The following is a 20,199-nucleotide window of genomic DNA, read 5'->3' on the forward strand; positions in this document are numbered from 1 at the left end:
ATAGACGCCAATTAAATTTCTACCTTTGGCCCTCATGTGGCTTGTGTGTTTATAGCACTATGCTAAACATATATTTAAATATTATGTATGTATGAAACACATTCCACAGGTCACAAGAAATACTTTAGGTCCTTTTCTAAATGTAAGCAACTGTTCTATTTTTAAAACTCTAGAGTTAAAATCACAAACATCTACTATTTATCTAACTAAAATAGATAAGTTAAAAATAACAATTAATATGTTACTAAAAAAGGAAGCACCAATAAAAAAAAATGGAACTTTTGAGAAACTAGCATTCCGAAGTATGAATAAGCTATAATCAAAAAGTGGGCAGATTTCTTATGAAAGAAATGAGTAATGAAGTTATTTGTGGATTTGTTTAAAAAAAACCCACTGGATTAAACAATTGTGTGTATTCAAGCTTTCGTAAGACTTTTTGTTTAGGAAAAAGCTTAGTTGAGATCAACTAAGTACTATTAAGCAAAATAGTCCAAAAGATGATGAGGTTTGCATCATGTTCTTTGCAACGACAACACAAACAGCAAATAAAATGGGTGGTATCTTTGTCTCAAATATGCAGGATAATAAAAAATTTCCAGTAAAATGCATCATCTCCTGTCTTGAAAATTTTAATAATAATATTAATTAATAATAATTATCATTATTATTATAGTGTGTGAGATCCTTATGGATGCAGACAGAAGTCAGAGGACAACTTTAAAGATTGGTTCTCTCCTTCCACTGTGGGTTCTGGGGATCAGACTCTGGTTATCTGGCTTGTGTGGCAAATGCCTTTGCTTCCTGAGTCCTCTTGCCAGTCCAGATCTCTTATTTTGGGTTCCTCCCATTTTCTTAGAACCTAGCTCTAGGGCCCTCCACTGGCCCAGGCTGTGTCTTCTGCCCACTCTCCTCACTCTGAGTTCAGCCCCAGCTCTCCAAAGCACACGCTCCTCTTGCACTGTGTGCTGCTTGCCTTCCACTGTGTTTACTAAATGCTGCTGCATGCAATTTGTGCGTGGGCTATGAGGAATAGGTGACACAGAGGGCATCAATGACTAATAGCCCACTGGTGGATAATAAGTTCCCCTCTTTTGTGTCTTGAGAAAACAATTCTGTGGTGCATTTTACATGGCTTTTCAGTGTGTCCCAGCAAGAACAACTCTGCCGAGGGTGGTAATTAGCTTAATTATACACACTGCATGTGAAGTCTCCTGTTTTACTGCCTCATCCTATTGCCTGTGAACACATTTCCAGATAGACCATCTGTCAGCGAGCGCTCACTTCACAGAGGGAGCCCAGGCTAGGACACCTACAGTGTCACCTTAGAGACACACAGGGTTTCTGCAGCTGGATCACTCAGTGATATAATGGTGGTAAGGACTACAGGGCTAGATTGAGATGAGGTAGGACCAGGGGAGAGGTAAGGCAACAGCTTTATAAAAAGTAATAACAAATGAATAAAAGAGGGGCAACTGTAGTTTTTAAGAACTTTTAAAAACTGTAAAATTTAATTTTTAAATTTTGTATTAATGCTTATTAATAAAATTAATTTTATTATTAGTTTTTGAAAGCCCTGAAATAATATTTAGCAGATCCTTCCTGTTTTCAGAATTGTGGTGGCAACAGCCAACTTCATAGTCCTTGTCATCTCAGTTAGGCTAAGACCTGAAGCAGTACTGCATGACAGAAAGAGACAAAGAGAAGAGCCATTAACCAAGGAACAGACTGTGGACTTGGTGGTCTCCTCTAGGTACACTCAGCTTACGGGTGTTTCTTGTGGGATTGTGGTGAATGACAGTAGATCATGGTAAACTTATGTGGTATTTCCTACACCATCCATTGTGCACGATGCTTAGTCTTACTGCAACAGATCCTCTGGCATTTGGTCTATGACTATTAGTCTGGTCAGTGTTCTTGGAACCTCCATTTGTATGTAGGACCACAAGCAGTTAGTTTTTATGAAGGAAGGACAGCAGTCTATATTTCCCTTCATGTTTTGAGGTTAACTGTTTTGTTGCTTGCCACAAATTTTGCAATGACCACAAAACATTGTTAGTCTACTATGCCAATGGCATCAATATTAAAGAGGTTTAGTAAACAGACAAAGGTCTGTCAATTTTGCAAAAAATTTCCAAGAAATCTATGTTGGTTTCACCGATTTCCCTATTGCTTTTCAATCGCACTGCTTATTCCTCTGCCAACCGTTACTGTGCCCTTCCTGTTGTTAGCTTAGATTTAGATTGCTTTTCTTATGCTAGCCCCTTAAAGTGAAAAGTTAGGTGGTGGCCTTAAACTTGAGATTCTCCTGCCTGTGACTTTCTAAGTACTGGAATCCGAGGCTGTGCCACCACACCCAGCTGTGTTTTCTTTTTCATTTGTCCCCAAGCATTTTATCATTTCCCTAGTGATCTGTTCTTCAATGCATTGTTGTTTAAAACAGTGTACTACTTTCATATACTTATGGACTTTCTATTTTTCCCTGTTAATTGCTTTCTTGCTTTATTTTACTAAGACCAGAAAAAGCAGTCTGTGTGATTCTAATCTTTTAAACCTTATTAAGGCTTATTTTCCAGACCTGAAAACTGTTCTTTATGTACTTGACGAAAGTGTGGATTCTGCTATTGTTGGGTCAGGCCCAGTGGTTTAAGTGCTGTTTACGTCTTTGCTTTCTTCATTGATTTTCTGTTTGGGTACCTATGTCTAAGTTGGGAAAAAAAAATCTAAAAAGTCATAAATACAAAGTAAATAAGAATGCAGTCCTGTGCTTGTTAACACAAGCTGATGGTGAACTATGAAGCTATAATGTTTTTGTAAAGTAAATACACAGAAATAGAAAACTGACACTTTCAACTTAGTAATTATAACTCCAAGTATCTACACTACAGATTAAAAACAGGTCTTCCTGACACAGAGGAGTCAACTGAGGCAGAATCTCTAACACACACACACACACACACACACACACACACACACACACACACACAGCTACTCTGAGAGAATTAGTTAGTGGATCATGACTGCATATGTAATCCTTCTGTACAAAGAGATTCAAATATTGTCAACTGTATACATGAAAGGAAAAGGCATTGGTAACACACTAAACAGCTGGTTACTTTAAGTTTTTTTGTGGCTAAAAAGTGTTACCTGTGTATTTAAAAGCACAATAAAAATAAAAATAAAAAGTATAAAAAATACATAGCAGTCTAAGATAATCTATGCTTATACACTGTGGATACAGGAATGGTTTCTCAGAACATTATCAGTGTTTCTTTAACTTTTTGTTTTTGATGAAGAACCACAGTTTTCTTGTACCCATCTCCAGATTTTCTTTACTTTCATCAGTGGCACCAGCAGTTGGCTTTACTTTATGGACTTTCTCTCAGCGAAAAAATATTCTATACTTTACAAGACAGTAGGTAGAGATAGATCAGGTACACCAAAAGGCAGATGGCATAGGCCATTTACCAACTGACAATGGTTAAATCACTAGCTTTTGCATGTCAGCTACCTTCAACCTATTCTATGTGTGCCTAGGAATGTTACCAAATTACTTACCATGGTTCTAAGAGGTCACTTATCAAAAATGGTTGGAATGTTAAGTTGAAAGCTGTCAAATCATTATTTTCATTCAAAATAACCCTGATGTCTTAAAAATAACTTCTCAGTTGTGTATTATTTCATTATGCTTAATCCAAAAATGGCAGAGTATACCAATACTCAGAATGCAATCCCTGATACACCTTTAAATTTTTAGAAGAGCTGAGCTCCTGGGGGCTGGAGAGATGGCTCAGTGGTTAGGAACACTGTCTGCTCTTTCAAAGGACTCAGGTTCAATTCCCAGCACTCACATGGCAGTTCACAATTGTCTGTAACCCCAATTCCAAAGGATCTGACACCATCACACTAATGCACATAAAATTAAATAAATTGTTAAAAAAGAGCTGATCTCCCTTTACATGAGCATCACCAAAAGAACTAAACATTCACACAGTTAAATACTTTTTGAAGTCCTCTGACTTTTTAATTACCTCTTCTACTTAAAGAACCCTTCCATGAAAATATACTTCAGTATTGCTTGCCCTAGAGCCTTTCTTAGTAACAAAATCAACGGTCACTTTTGACTTCACGTCAAAAGAAAAAGGTGAGTTTATAGTTGGTAGCAATACAGAGATGAGAAATACCTTTAAAAAAACAAAACATGGGTCTTAAGAAACATACACACAGAGTATATAGATAATGGTATAATTTTACTTGAAGAAATATAATGAACAAAATAGGCAAGAATTTCTAACTTGAAAATTTACTCTCAGTATGAAATTCTAAATACAAGATATCCAAAATCAAAACTCACAACCTAATGATCACACTATCTACTTGAAACTCTGCTTTATTTTATTTATCTAACCTTTTTTACTTCGTACATTCATCTGTCAAGTGCTTTCTGATCACTCACTACACATGAGGCTATGTGGCTATGTTACTGAACATAAACGTAAATAAAGTAAAACAGATCTCAGAAATAGGACAGGCATCAAACAACACACACCAACGATCTAGCAAAACAACAAGCAGAGAGGTGTTGGCCGAATACCATTTAGAGTGTGTTTTTTCAAGATATAGTTTTGAGAATACCATATTGTAACCAAGTGGTTTTCAATTCTGGCAACTAAAAAAAAAAAAAAAAAAAATCATTTGAACAGACAAAAAGTAAGACAAACCCCACTCCACAAAAGCAGATGTTTGTAGGTCCTATGCCACCTGTCCTCACTCTCTATCCCACGCCTTAGCATTTACCAACTGACAACAACTGGTTGATTCCAAGGACACTAGGCTTTAGACCTAAGAACAGTTTTACATAAAAGAGTACTCAAATATTTATTATTATTGTGAGTACAGAGTTTCAGTTTGCCACAGGCCACATATTTGAAGCCAATGGACCACCTCTGACTGGTAGGCTTAGTTTTTGTTTTAAAGAAGAAGGAGAAAGAAAGAAAAAGCCTGACCCAGTGTTTAACATTTGGGAGATTTCACACAGAAGTGTCAACTCCGAAGAGTCTTGCATGCAGCAAGGGGCTGGGCACAGTTGAGCTTGGTTATTCTGTAGGAAAGGCCATGGTGTTCTTATGACTAGCCCTGCTGCTACCTCCTTTCTTCGCTAGTCACAGCTTACCAGTGTTTTGAGAATGGTTTTGCTCTTATTCTTAATAGGAAGTAGAACCACAAAAAGAGAGTGCCTTAGGGTTTTATTGCTGTGACCAGGGCAACTGTTAGAAAAGAAAGCATTTAACTAGGGGCTTGTCTACAGGCCCAGAGTGTTAGTCCATAACCATAATGGCAGCATGCAAACAGGAATGGTGCTGAGAAATTTTGCATCCCATGGGCTGGAGAGAGAGAGAGAGAGAGAGAGAGAGAAAAACCTAGGTACTGGGCTTGCCATAGGCTTTTAAAACCTCAAAGCCCACACACTTTCTCCAACAAGGCCACATCTCCTAATCCTTCCAAACCGTTCTTCAACTGGGGTCTAAGCTTGAAAATATATGAGCCTATGGGGGCCATTTTCACTCAAATTATCACATTTGTAGCTAATAGTGTTTAGCTCTGTACTTTAAAAAAAAGTGTAATGAACATTTTCCCTACCAAACCCAATACCCATCATTCCCACAGCATAGTAATAAAATGCTACCTGTATATCTTAAAAGTACTTTCTTTTACCATGGCAGCAGGGCTTACCTTTAGATCAAGGCTGCTAAGGCTTACAACATCGTCATCTTTCTCTCTTCGTTTCCTTTTCTATAAGAAAAAAAAAAAAAAGATTTGACTTACACATATATGTTACTGCATTAAACAAAGATTCCATTCAACTAGAAAAACCCCTCCAAAGAGCTGAGGCTGTTAAGAATGTGGGCTGCTCTTTCACTGGAGAGGAGTTCTGGTCCCAGCAGCTACATCAGCAGCTCACAATCACCTGTAACTGCATCTCCAGGGGATCCAATGCCCTCTTTTGACCTCTGTGGGCATCTGCATACATGCAGGTACACACACAAATAAAGTAAATATTAAAAAAAAAAAACAACACTTCAAAAGAAAAAATTATTTTGATTAGGGAGATTCACAAATTATCTCTGGAATATGCACTGCCTAAACAGTACCCTCTGACTAAGTGCTCTCTTGCTGAAGTGATTCTACACCACTGACTCATGTGATGTTTTCAGACCATAACTCTTACATAAATTATGAGCCATCTAAAGTGTTGTAGGAAAAAGAAAATATTTTATACAGAAATTCAACAGGTTTTTAAAGGAACTTACTGTTTATTAAGGGGTAAAGGAAGTCTTTTGTTAGTGGGGGAAATACTTTTCTCATAGCCCAAACTCAGATTTATCAAATAGAAGAAGAACCACCATGCTTGGAATGATCTGAGTAATCATTCAGCTCTGCTTGCTGCCAGTGGTAGCATAACTGTGTACATATCTATAATTTACAGTTATTAATTAATACTGAATAAACATCCTTAAGTAGCATTTTATCATTCCACATCTCAAAATAAGTTAAAATATTCCTTGGGACCCAGACTACCTCTTGCAAATGCCCAAAACTAATCATCTAAGGCTCTCTTTTAGTTTTTGGTCCCACAAAAAGAGAGGGCTTGGAGTCCAATTAGAATTGAGCGGAATATTTAAAAGAGAGATGAAAACATCTAGATAGATGAAGCAGGAATAACAGAGTCAGAAAGCAGAGAAAGCCAGAAAGCAGAGAAAGCAAGCCACCATGAAAATGAGAGGAACTCATTAGAAAAGTACTAAGTTAGAAAAGCTGTCTAAGGCCCCTTGCAAAAGGGAGAAACAAAACATAATTTAGGTGGAAAAAAAAAAATCTCAAATTCAAATCCTACACAAGTCACCCTCTGGGAGCTGGAGAGAGAGCTCAGCTGTTAAGAGTACTTGTTGTCAGGACCACCCTCCCTTGAGGTATATATTCAAGTATACAATAAAATAAATTAATTTTAAAAAAGAGCACTCATTGCTCTTCTAGGGACCCAGGTTGAGTCCCAGAACCCCACACAATGGTTTATATCCACCTATAACACTTCCAGTGGATCTGATAACCTCTTCTGACCTTCATGGGCACCAAGCAGGAATATTGTACATATATACACATGCAAGCAAAACTTACATAAAACAAATCTAATTAAAAAATTAAAAACATCCCCCCCATGCAAAAATCACTCCAGGGCGTGAAGGAAGAAGCAGAACAGCACATTACTGGGGAATGAAGAAGGCACAGCAGAAAGAAATGTTCAATCAGGTAGAACTGCAACACACCATTCCCAACGGAACTTAAAAAGGCACTGAGAAAATGACGTAAGGAATGAAGAAACACTGCAAATCAGGACTGAAAAAAATTTTTTTTCAAAGTGTCAGATTTTAAGAAATCTTATTGATTAGAAGGTCATACTAAGCCAGGTGCTGGCGGCACTCACCTTTGATTTTAGTCATGGGAGGCAGAGGTAGGCATAGCTCTGTGAGTTTGAGGCTAGCCTGGTCTATAGAACAAGTTCCAGGATAGCTAGTACTACAGAGAGAAACCCTGCCTCTGCGTGGAGTGGGGGAGGGGAAGGCCGCATTAAAAAAAAAGATACAAAAAAGTATGAACAATGTAATCATGGCTTTGGAAAACCAGCTAACACCAACTACTAAAGATTTCTACCTTCTGGGGAACCTGCACATTAACTAGCACACAATAGGCACAAAATCTAGAGCAATACATATACAGAGTTGCTGACACAGGCTAGGAGAGGCCACAGAGACAGACCTACAGAGGAAGGAGACAGAAGGAGGAGGCAACTATGAAGCATGGGGTGAGTGTGAGGGAAAGAGTGCACACATGAGCATTTGGGTTGGCTACAGGAGCAGAGAGAGTGAACAGGATTTGAGGTGGCATACTAGTGCTTCTTTCAAATATTTTCATGCTTCATTTCAATTTACTCAGAAGTTACTCTTGTTAGTAACAGCATATGGTCATACAATCAGTTTTTGGTACAAAGCATGTGGTTATACAATCAGCTGCCTTCTCTCACCCTAACACCATTTGCCAAGAGTCCTGTTCACTTATCATACCAGTGGGTAGAGTAATTCTCAAACATGTGTGGCTGCTGTGGTTTGAATATGAACTGTTCTCTGCAAACTGCTCATGAATTGAAGGCTTGGTCCGGATGCCAACAATGCTCAGAGGGGGACTTCTGGGGGAATGACAGCATTGTGAGGCTCCTAACCTCCATCAATGATTAATTCATTGACAGATTCAAAACCTCAAGACAACTGGGAGCACAGAACTGTGGAAGGAGCATCCTGTTTGGAGAAAGTTGGTCTCTGGGATCCTGCCCTGGAAACGCAGACCATGTCTTTCCTGTCTCTTCTCTGTTTCCTGCCCACCACAAGATGAGATTTGCTCCTCCATACCTTTCTGCTCAGGATGGCACAGAAACAATGCAGTGGCCAACCACTGGCTGAAACCTTGCAAACTCTCAAATGTCAAGTATTTATTACAGTGAAGAAAAAGTGACTTAACATACAGGATCATTTTCTGGATTCTCAGTTTTGTTTCTTGGTCTACTTACCAAATGTGTATCCATATCACACTGTGTCTTAATAACTAACAGCAGTTACATGCTTTTGTGGTCTGGATCTCTGTCCATGGGAATTGTAGAATGGGGGCTAGTAACTCTAATCAGATCTCTTAGAAAGCTACACAAAAGGTGGAGTAACTTGAAGAGAACTGATTTTTATTTTTACGAGTCTTCCTGCATGAAGAGAAAGTATCTCTTCATGTACAGATGGTGTTAAAATCATGAAACTTTCCATGAATTTTGGATAAATAATACATATATTGGGTAAAAAAGTACAGGAATGCCATATAGGAAATATGTATAAAATACAGAAAAATAAAATACAGATTAATCATGTCTTGTTGAATCCATCTGAACATCCAGATATACAAGTAACACTTGGCAAAACGGATAATGAGTCATTTTTTATTATTTTCCTTAAATAAGGAAAGCATAAAAATCATTATATATACATTATGATATACTGAGTGTTAAGTACAAAAAGAATCAATTTTCTTCATAATGTCATACAAAATTAAATGCCTCTGTAAAATCTTGTTCCAGGTTTGGAGAAATGGCTCAGTGGTTAAGAGTACTGGCTGCTCTTCCAGGACACAAGTTCGAGTCCCAGCATCCACATGGCAACTAACACCCACATGTAACTCCAGTTCCAGGTGATTCTGGCTTCCCTAGGTAATGTATGCACATGGTGCACAGACACACATACATGCAGGCAAAATGTCTATACACATAAAATAAAAAGAAATAAATCTTAAAAAAAATTCTTGCCCTAAATAATGGTTTGTGTCTTGAGGTAACTAACAGTAGATAATCATTTATTCATTATATATGTCTGTCTGTCTATCTATCTGTGTGTATATGAAATGTCTATAATCAAGCATTTATGTATTTTTAAAAGAGCATAAAAATTTGTCAAAGAATGTATATAAAATAATGCTTACTTTACAGCACTCAAAGGAATAGAAAGGTTTAGGGTTAAAGGTGAATTTATATGAGTGCTTTAAAAATGTTTTATTTACTTGAAATAAAACTTTTGTTCAGCTTGTTGGCAATAAAGGACTAAATCAGGTTGCTAGATACAGCTTTAGAAGTTCTACTTCATGAAATATTCAGAAGTACAACTGAGCTGTACAGCAGAATGAAAGACAACCAAGGAATGGATTCTAATGTTTTGAAATGAAAACCCAGGTATCTACTCACCAAAGTGAAGTCCCAGTGTGGGCCAGGTGTTAGAAATGTGAAGGAGCTGCCTCTCCGAAGGGAGCATCTATTGACAGAGAGTCAGATAAACAGAGTAAGGTATGTGGCAGAGGAAAAGCCATCATTCCATCATTTTAGCAGTCTCAAAACTAGTTAAAAGAGTAATCCAACGTCCGCAGCCTGAGAAAGCAACATCCCTCTGGACAGCACCCAAAACATAACAGGGCATATTTTGTCTCCAGAATCTTTACACTGAAAAGAGACTATATAAAATTAATGGAAAGATTACTATTACAGAACAATTTTCCAAACCAAACAGTTCCTCTTATACACAACTCAAAAACATAAATTCTATTAATGCACAACAACAGCTTTAATAATTATTTTATTAATAATAAAACAAGTGAATGTGTATCTACACTTGCTATAATTCAAAATTTATGCCTAATATTTTAAAACAAGTAAAAAAACATTAATACAATAAACTAAAATCCTGCTATTTACATTACTGTAAATTTTTAAAAATCAGAGGTAAAGTAAGAGAGTCCTGTTACAGAACTTGACTTTACCTTTCTACAATATAGGACTGGAGACACACAAAATATAAATGTCCACATTTACAAAATATGTAAAAACAAAATCACAAAACATGGTACAGGTGATACCCATTAGCTACACTGTTAGTCACTTAAAATGTATAGACTATGGAACAAAGATTTTTTTCTCATGTGGATAACGACAGCCAAATGAGGAAAGCCGAACAGTACTGAGCTTGCTGAAGCAAGGGAGTTCTTATCACTTGCCTTTTGGCAGAGGCTCAAATGGGTAAGAGGAGTGTGAGCTTTAAAATGGGACAAAAGGGGGAGGCTCAAGTATAGCCTGGTTGGAGCTGTCAAGGGGAAACTGTTGGTGGGCTTGCCAGAAGAGGACACAGTGTAGTAACCTTCTGTGACTTACATACCGGGCTTTTCTGGTTGATTCTAAGATGTAAGCGTCGGGTTGGAGACATGGCACGTCAGTTAAGAGCACTTGCTGCTCTTGTAGAGGACTTGGGTTCTCAGCACCCACACAAGGTGGCTCACAACCACCTACTAGTCAAACTCCAGGGATCTGATACCCTCCTTTGGCCTTCATGGGCACTAGGCACATACACAGTGCATATACATTCATGTAAGCAAAATACTCACAAAGTTTATAAAATTAAACCTTAAAAAAACAATTTAAGATGTAGGCAGGGCAAAATTTTAAAACAGACTGTTACTAATAAAATTCTAGTCAGTTTAGATCAACTGTTATACAAGTTATTATTTATTTAGCTTCTTGGCTAGGTCCATTTGTAAATCTGACTCTTACCTTCACCCTCATGCATGACCTTTCTTTACCATATGTTACCATAGCACTACAGATGGCAAAATTTACAAGCTTAAATCAAATATAAGGGTTCTTATACTTTTTTAAGTTAAATATAAGCAGAAGTGTGTATTTCAGCAAGGACAATAAAGGAAAAATGGCTATCAGAAGGGCTCTCCAAAGAAGAGTAAAACTGGCTGTTAAGATAACTTAGCCTGTAAATGGCACCTATCACCAAATCTGCCACCCTATGTTTGATCTCTAGGGCCTGCAAGGTGAGAAACACACACCTATATCCCACATATACAAAACAAGTAAATAAAAATAAAATAATTTTTTTCATAGAATGTATTTTGATCATATTCTGTTTCCTCTCCCAACTCCCTACCCACCCATCTTCATAATTTCTCTCTCTCAACAGGAAAAATAACAAAAAAAGGAAAATTGAAACACTTAAAAAAAAGACAGTAAGACAAAAAAATTACTAAAACAAAACTTGCACATATGCACAACACATGCATAAAAACAAACAAACAAACAAACAAACAAACAAACAAACAAACACATGGTGTAGGTGTGATCCACCTATCCCTGGTATGGTGGTCTCAGTAAGAATGGCCTCTATATTTGAATGCTTAGTTATCTCTGGAACTCTTTGAAATGATTAGGAGAACTAGGAAGTATGGCCTTGTTGGAGGAAGTGTGTCATTTGGGAATGGGTTTTGAGGTTTCAAAAGCCCATGCCAGCCCCAGTCAGATTGCCTTCTGCCTTCTGTCTGGATGTAGAACTCTGTCACTTCTCTAGCACCATGTCTGCCTGTGTGCTGCCATTTTCCCTATCTAGCTTCTGATTAAGCCAGCCTCCAATTAAATGCTTTCTTTTATAGAGTTGCCTTGATTCTGGTGTCTCTTCACAGCAATAGAACATTGACTAAGACACCTGGGGATGGAGCTTGCTCTGGATTGTTATCCATATACCAGTAACAATCCATTGGAAACAAACAAACAAATACACAAAAAACAACTTCCAGTTCCCAGCAGTTAACAGCTGCAAATAGCTTCTTGGTTCTGGGACTTTCTGTCATTTCCCATTCTCAGTGCTGGGATTGTGTCTGTTTGACCTTGTTGTCTTGTGCATGCTTTCAGTCTCTGCGAGTTTAGATGTGTACCAGCCCTGTTATGTCTGGAAGATACTGTTTCCTTGGAGTCATCTACCAATTCTAGGTCCTATAATCTTCCTGCCTCTTCTTCATAGAACCAAAAAGGAGAGGTGTTTGCTAGGACATCTCATTTAAGGCTGAGCATCTTACTCTCTGTATGTCAACCTGACATAGCTGGTTATCCGGAAAGAGGGAGCCTCAAGTGAGAAAATGCCTCCATCAGCTTGGCCTGTAGCAAAACTGTGTATGTGGGGAATTTTCTTGATTAATAATTGCTGTGGGAGGGTCCAGTTTACTGTGGGTGGTGACAACCTTCCGTGTTGGAGGATGTTTGTACACTGTGTGTTCAAATGCTGATCTCTGTACCCAGCAATCTGGTTGCAGTCCAGACATTGGCATTGTCATTATTATGAAGCATCTACAGTCTCAACGTAGTGTAAATTGTTCTCTATCAATTCTGCCTGGTTAATAGTTGAACAGCCTATAGTTGGGCAGGAGGGTTAAGGTAGGACTACCCATCCTGTGTTTCTCCACTGTCTCTATATCAGTTCTTGCCTCTTGGTCCCTGTATTGAATTCCTGCCCTGACATCCCTGGGTGATGGACAACAAGCTATAACATGAAAAACTCTTTCCTTTCCAAGTTGTTGTTTTTGTTTGTTTCTTTTTTGGTTATGTTATTTATCACAGCAAAAGAAAGCAAACCAAGAAAAGTATGATGAAGAATTATAAAACCAAAGCTATCAAGTAATTCCATAATGTCTATACTGACCTTAGAATTTGATGTCTGACAGTTGGAAACAAAAGGGGGCTTTTGAGAATCTTAAAAAAAAAAAAGCTAACTGGAAAATATATCCAATTTCATGTTAATATTCCTTTAAACACTGCCAGCAATCAGTTTACAGTAGTGGTACCTCCTCCCCTTTCAATAACGTTTCTATTAATTTTGAACATCATGGGGAAAAAAACTGTGCCCAGAAAACACGTGTGGCAGTGCCAACCTCTAAAATTTCTGCAGGGCATACTTTCTTGTTTTCCCCTTTTTAAAAAGAGTTAGACTCAAAAGTAATCACTATCTTAAATTCTTGTGGGAAATCTAATCTATTTAGTGTGGCAGTGCCAACCTCTAATATTTCTGGAAAGGCATACTCTTGTTTTCCCTTTTTAAAAAAAGAGTTAGACTCAAAAGTAATCACTATCTTAAATTTTTGTAGGAAATCTAATCTATTTAGTGTGGCAGGGTTTCATCTCAGAGGACCCTGAACCTCTGATCTTCCTCCCTCTACTCAAGGGTACCGAGATAACAAACATATGCCAGCATGCACAGCGCTATGAGGGGATGGGGGTCAAACCCAGGGCCTTATGCTAGACAAGCAGTCTACCTTTTGGTCTACACTCCAGCCCTGTTCATTATGCATCCTAAACCAACAATCCTCCCAGGTGCAGGGATTACAACAGGGAGTTAGTTCCTGTCTTCTCAAACCTGCATGAAGTGTTCCTTTATTTGCATCTATACAACACTATCATTAGTAGCTTTTACCAAACACTTTTTAACTTGCTTATTTGTTCCTCCTAAATTGCTTTCCATCTCTCTATTCTTTGTATCTGGCACTCATTTATTTTTCTGAATAAATCACACATTTTTTTTTTCAACCCACTGCAAAATGTTCTCACTTCAATGACTCAATGCAAGGTGATAAACTCTTATTTGAAAGGCATGAAAATAGCCTTGTGGTGTTAGCCTTCTGTAACCCCAGCACCTGAGACAGGAAGATTAGGAGTTCAAACTACCCTTGGCTACATATTGAGTTCCAGGCCAGTCTGGTAAAACTTGGCCTTAAAACGAATGAACAACCAACCAAGTCCCAAATGTTGAAAATAGTGTAAATGAATTTAATATACTTAACCAATGTAAGACTCTTAGAAATACAATTGAATAAAGATCCTCTAACGTAATATTAAATATCTGTATCCAAAGTCACTAGCAACTGTATGTGCATATATATACCACATATATGTGCATGTGTGTCTATACCATTTCCTCCAAGTTCCTAATTCACTAAATCAAAATTGAAATTCTTTCAAAAACACTTTTACATTTATGTATGTATGTGTACATGTGTGTATAGTATGTGTAGGTCAGAGAGCAACTTGGAGGTAGTCTTTCTCCTTCCATTATGTGGGTCCTAAACTAAGTTCATCTCTGTCACTTCATTTCCTACCATTCCTCACTTGCTTCACTTCACTTTAGTTACCTGGTTTGAAGTTCCCTGAACAAACCCAGTAGGATTCTTCTTCAAAAACTTTATACTTGCTGCTCCTCAAATTCCCACATCTCCATTCTCCCTCCCCCTTCAATTGCATTCTTACAAGAGACTTTCCCTGTAATCTCTTAAAAATAGTTAACTATCAGGGCTGGAGAGATGGCTAGCCCAGTACTCACATGGTACTACATAACTGCCTGTAACTCCAGTTTTAGGAGATCTGACACCTTCACATAATCAAACAGGCAGGCAAACACCAATACATATGAAATAAAAATAAATTAATAATTAAAAAAGAGCATTTGTTGCTTTAACTCTTACTAGGCCTTAGTTGACTTCACGATGTGACCAACCTCTCTCCAAAGCAAGAGCTCCATCTATTTTTGTTCTCTAGCACCCTCATTCTCTACAACAGTGTGTGATATTAGGGCAGGTGCCATTACTGAATGAGTGAGGAATGTCACACTGCTCCCATTCATCTTTTGGAAGCCTCCTTTTCTGGTTTCCCTAACTCGTCTTTCCTGATTTTCCTAATTTTCCGACTCAAAGATGACTTCTTTCTGGACTTTGACTTCTTAAACACAGGCTCTAACTTGAAGTGGTAAGTTTCAGAAGGCAAGAATCCAGGTAAATGGATTAAGTTACCTTAAACTTCAAACTAGTAAATATCAGAATCAAATGAAAGAATCTAGCTCTTTTCAGAGCTACTTAATATAGAGGGTTTACCCATGCCTTGTTAATGAAAGTAAGGTGTCTGTTTATGCCTCAAAATCGTTTGGCAGGCCTGGACTATAGGTTACATAAAAGATCAGTTTAAAAATCATGCCAAATGATCTGGATGTGGTGGTACACACTGTAATCCTAGAACTGGGGAGGCCGAGGAAGACAGACCAGTTTTTTGGCAGAAAGGTTTGGTGCCTGCTAGGGTGACAATTCCTCTCTTCACCACCGGTTCAATGAGTTTTGGTCTGCGTACCTGCATTCCTCCAGGTTCAGTGGAGAACACCTCTGGTTCAGAAGTACAGTGTGAGTTTGTGGCCAGCCTCTCTAAGTAGTGAGTTCTGGGATGACCAACTTACATAGTGAGCACTTGGCTCAGAACCCCCCCCCCCCACAAAATCAAAACAAAACAAAACAAAAACCAAATCATGTCAAGTAGACTATAAGGACATCTGAAAAGATGCAGCAGACACAGGACTGCGACTTTTACAAATTTAAAAACTGACAGACAAGATTTATGCAGACTTCTCTGCTCAAGCCCATGCTAAGCACTGAAATGCACATTGCCTTACATGAAGTAGACACGATCATAAACTCATTGCACAGACACAGAACACGAACAAAGTTACACACCTTGTAACTTCAACAGAGTCCAGCATTATAATGAGGAGCCACTATATTCAGTATTTAAGACAACTTTTCATATTTCCAGGGTCAGAAGAATTACAGAGGGGTCCAGACAAATGTCATTTCAATTTCCTATTTGATAAAAACACTGGGATCTCCACGGCCTCTCTTCCAGACACAAATTTCTGAACTCAACCTAGTGTTCACCTTTTCCAGACACATAGACATGAAGACACAACAGAGAATGCGAAAATGTGCTAATAACTGAAAAGCCAGTGTCTTTCCCTGACTTCTTCATGCCGGAAGCCTGGCCTATTCTGTTCTGCAAAACACATTTCATTCAAACAACCGCTTTTAATCTCAAAGGGCTGGTGACAACTCCCTCCCTCACCACAGGTTCCATGACAGTTTTGCTCTGGGCACCTGCATCCACAGCTCGTTTCTCGTAGAGAAGAGGTCTGGTGAGGAAATATGGTTCCTCAGGAAGAGGTTAAGGAAGACTGTCAACAAGTCCGCCCCTCTTAAGCAGGGCCGAGCATTTATTTGTGGTCTCAGCTCCAGGCGGGTTCTCGGGGTCCCCCGCCTGGCCAGCGCACTCTCTTCCCGCAGGTTCCTGCCTTCTGCTGGCTTTCCCCAATCTTCCCGGCTCCGTTCCCCAGTCCCCGGCGACCTCCTGATTCTGCCGTTCACCCCCCTCATGAGTCTCTGGACTCCAACCCTGGCTCGGGTAACCGGGACCCATCCCTGGCTCTCCCCACCCACCTCCTGCCACACTCACCTTCTGTCCGCCGCCTGCCCGGGTGTGTCGGCCGGAAGCCCCGCGGCTCGGTCCTCGCAGAGCACTGAGGCCCTGCGGCTTCTTCTCCGCGGCCGGGACTGCTTCTGAGCCGCCGGTTCTGGCTCCATGTCCGGGGACAGGGGGTGTGGCGGTGGCCCAGTGCCCGGGAGACCGATCGTGGCGGGCACAGTGCCCGCCAGCTTCTGCGAGGCAGTAAATTGCCTTCTAGCAGAGCGCCGCTACCGCCATCATCCGGGGATTTGAAAATGGCGGCTGCCCAGCGATCAGCCAATCAGAGAGCGGAAGCGGTTGCTAGGCTATGTGGAGTCCCGCCCCAGTCCAGAAGACAGCACAGCACCCCTAGGGGACTGAAGGGCAGAGGGAAAGTGGTGGGGTGAAAGTCAGGGGTTTAGGGGGTTAATCTAACGCCATTCCTGAATCTCCCAAAGGCAGTGTCTATTCACTGGAACTTTCGCTGCAGGGCAGGAAAAATGACCGGAAGCTGTTGAGAGACTGGTTGTAATGACCCCAAACCAAGGCTCGGTTGGGCAGAAAAAACCCACCAAGTTATTCCTGTGGGATATATGCGCAGTTGCCAAAGACGTTAACTGTGTTCTCAGGGATGTCCCTAGATAACCCGTATCCTCCTGTCTTCCAATAAGTGGGACAATGCCGCCTTCCCAAATGGAAAGGAATGCTTCCTCTGCTTGCAAGATTACAAAAGGTGAAGCATGAAACAAAGGACCTTCTTGTGTTATTATATGAAGATTGATAAATAAAAACATTCTTTAGTTTTAAATATTGCTAACGACCTTAAATGTAGTGTCTCTATTTTTGGTAGTAGGTTATCCTAAAAAATAACACTATGCGTAAGAAAGATATTAATGACTTTTGTACATAATCGAAAAGTTAAAGGCACTCCAAATGAGCGACTGGGAGATATCGAAATGCAACTCACTGAGTAGAAAGACTATCTTCAGCTTACAAAAATAGTCTTCCACAGGGAAGACTATCCCAATTAGTTATCCAATACCAAATGGTGAGCCCTGAAAACATATACATGTTTATTGAGCAGACTGAGCAGGTTGTATTTATGTATTTAGGAACATATATACATATATTCATGTAACAACAATTAATGAAAAAAGAGGTCATGAATTTGAAATATAGCAAAAAGGAGTATAAGGAAAAGTTAGGAAGGAGGAAAGAAAGAGGGGAGATGTAATTATAATCTCAAAAATGAAATAAGTAATTAAAATATAAGGTATTCCATGTGGTGGTGCCCCACACCTTTAATCCTGAGCACATGGGAGGCAGAGGCAGGCAAATATCTGTGAGCTTGTTGCCAGCCTGGTCTACAGAGTGAGATCCAAGATAGCCAGAGCTACACAGAGAAACCCTGTCTCAAAAACCAAACCAAAAATTTTAAAAAGGTATATAATAAAAGAAAACATTGCAATTTTAAGACATGGAACATGAACTATAGAACCGTGCTGGCTAGTTTTATGTTAACTTGACACACATGATAGTCATGTAAGAGCAGGAAATCTCACCTGAGAAAATGCCTCTAAAACACTGGGCTGTAGGCAAGCTGTAGAACATTTTATTAGTGATTGGTGTGGGAGGTCATTGCTCATTGTGGGTGTTCCTGATGTTCCTGGTTCTATAACAAAGCAGGCTGAGCAAGACTTGAGGAACAAGCTAGTAAGCAGCACTCCTCCCTGGCCTCTGCTCAGCTCCTGCCTCCAGGTTTTTGTCCTGACTTCTTTTGATGATGAACTGTGGTATGGAAGTGTAAGCTGAATAAACTCTTCCCTCCTCAAGTTTCTTTGGTCATGGTGTTTCATCACAATAGTATCCCTAACTAAAACAAAAACTGTAATTAATTATAAATCACTATAATTATACATAAATAAAATAAAGTTATACAGAAATAAAATACATTAAGTTTTCTCTAGGTGGAAAGATTTTTGGCAGTTAAAATACTTTTTATTTTTATTTTCTTGATAGAAAATTTTCTTAAACACGGTGATATATTGAGCTTGTATCTCATTTATAAAGAAACATTTTAGCTTTTACAATGATCTAAAATTAAGGAGTAAAATTCCCTCATTAATTGCCTCCTATTCCATTCCATCCTATTTTTCTCAAAATAGTAAAAAGAAAGTACTATTTCTAATAAGCACAGAAATGCCATCCATGTATTCTACCTAGAGTTTTATAGAATGCAGACATTTCAGAGGAAACACACACTTTCACCTACAGAAGCAAGTTAGTTTGTCTCTAGCTCCACAGCTTCGGAAACTGGTTTTGATCTTGTCACCACAGGTGGTCAGTCCTTTGAGAACTTGTAACATTTGCTGTCAAAGGGAAAGATACTCCAACATGCCCATGTGGGGACTCTGTGAGTTTTGCAGGAAAACTCTTTCAATGCTGATTCACTTGGGAATTATTTAATTACTTATTAATTAATTGAATATCTTCAAGGCCTCCAGCTAGGTTTTAGCACAAGGAAGGGAACAGAAGACACATTTTAATAGGAGAACTGCCATGGTGTACTGAAGCAAATGGAAGAAAACTAGACTATTGTATTAGTTGCTGTTCTGTTGTGATAAAGCACCATGACCAGAGCAACTTACAGAAGGAAGAGTTCATTTGTGTTTACATCTCTAGAGAGATAAGAGTTCATCATGGTTCATCATGGCAGTAAGCTGCAGGAATGGTGTCCAGAGCAGAACACTGACAGGACATGTCTTTGACTAAAAATATGAGGAGGAGAAAGTGAAGAGGAAGTGGAGTGAGGCTATGAATTCCCAAAGCCAGTCCCCAGTGGCATATCCCTGAACCTGAGGTTCCATTGCATAAACATCCCCAGACAGCACCACCAACTGGGGAGCAGGTGTTTGAAGACTTGAGACTGTGAGACATTTCTCACTCAAGCCATCATAACTACACACTGAGAGCTGGTCATATGAACCTTGGAAAAGGTTAGTGAAATCCTACAAATGTACAATAAATTGGCCTTCTGTTGTCTGTCTTGCCCTCCTCCCTCTGCTGCACTCCAGATTCAGTCTCTTTTTCTGCCTAGAACAGGATTAAATACATGACCTATGTCTTCAACTCTGTGCAAATTGACCCCACCTTTAACATAGTTTTCAGGTCAGGGTTGATAAAATTGTTCATATTTAAGTCTTTTACTTGTTTATATAAAATTGGATGCTAGGTCTCTCTCTGAGTAGATAATCTCACTAATTTAATTAGAGCTAAGGGTTAGCTACATTTCTTCAAGTGTAGATTGATTTTTCCCCCTAAAAATCTTCAATCATATGCACTGACATTAATTACTGTAAATGCTGAGGAGAAAAATGTGTGAGCCGAAAAGGGACAATTAATGAGAAGTATAATTTTTGGATTCTATTTATGTATGTATGTGTGTGTGTGTGTGTGTGTGTGTGTGTGTGTGTGTGTGTGTGTGT

The 20,199-nt window shown here is 39.1% G+C and overlaps 1 protein-coding gene across 1 annotated transcript in view; it reads right to left on the bottom strand.

The window, feature by feature from the left end:
* The window catches only part of Net1 (neuroepithelial cell transforming 1), a 31,684-nt gene extending 14,724 nt beyond the window's left edge, over positions 1–16,960 (bottom strand). The window contains exons 1-3 of the mRNA XM_055593816.1: positions 16,724–16,960; positions 9,827–9,893; positions 5,731–5,790 (exon numbers count right to left, since the gene is read on the bottom strand). Coding sequence (XP_055449791.1) covers positions 5,731–5,790; positions 9,827–9,893; positions 16,724–16,851 — 255 coding nt within the window. The 5' untranslated portion in view covers positions 16,852–16,960. The remainder of the gene's footprint in view (positions 1–5,730; positions 5,791–9,826; positions 9,894–16,723) is intronic.
* Between the last annotated feature and the right edge of the window lie 3,239 nt (positions 16,961–20,199).

This window comes from Psammomys obesus, unplaced genomic scaffold (assembly GCF_907164565.1).
Source record: "Psammomys obesus unplaced genomic scaffold, mPsaObe1.curated_primary_1811, whole genome shotgun sequence".
Taxonomy (NCBI): domain Eukaryota; kingdom Metazoa; phylum Chordata; class Mammalia; order Rodentia; family Muridae; genus Psammomys; species Psammomys obesus.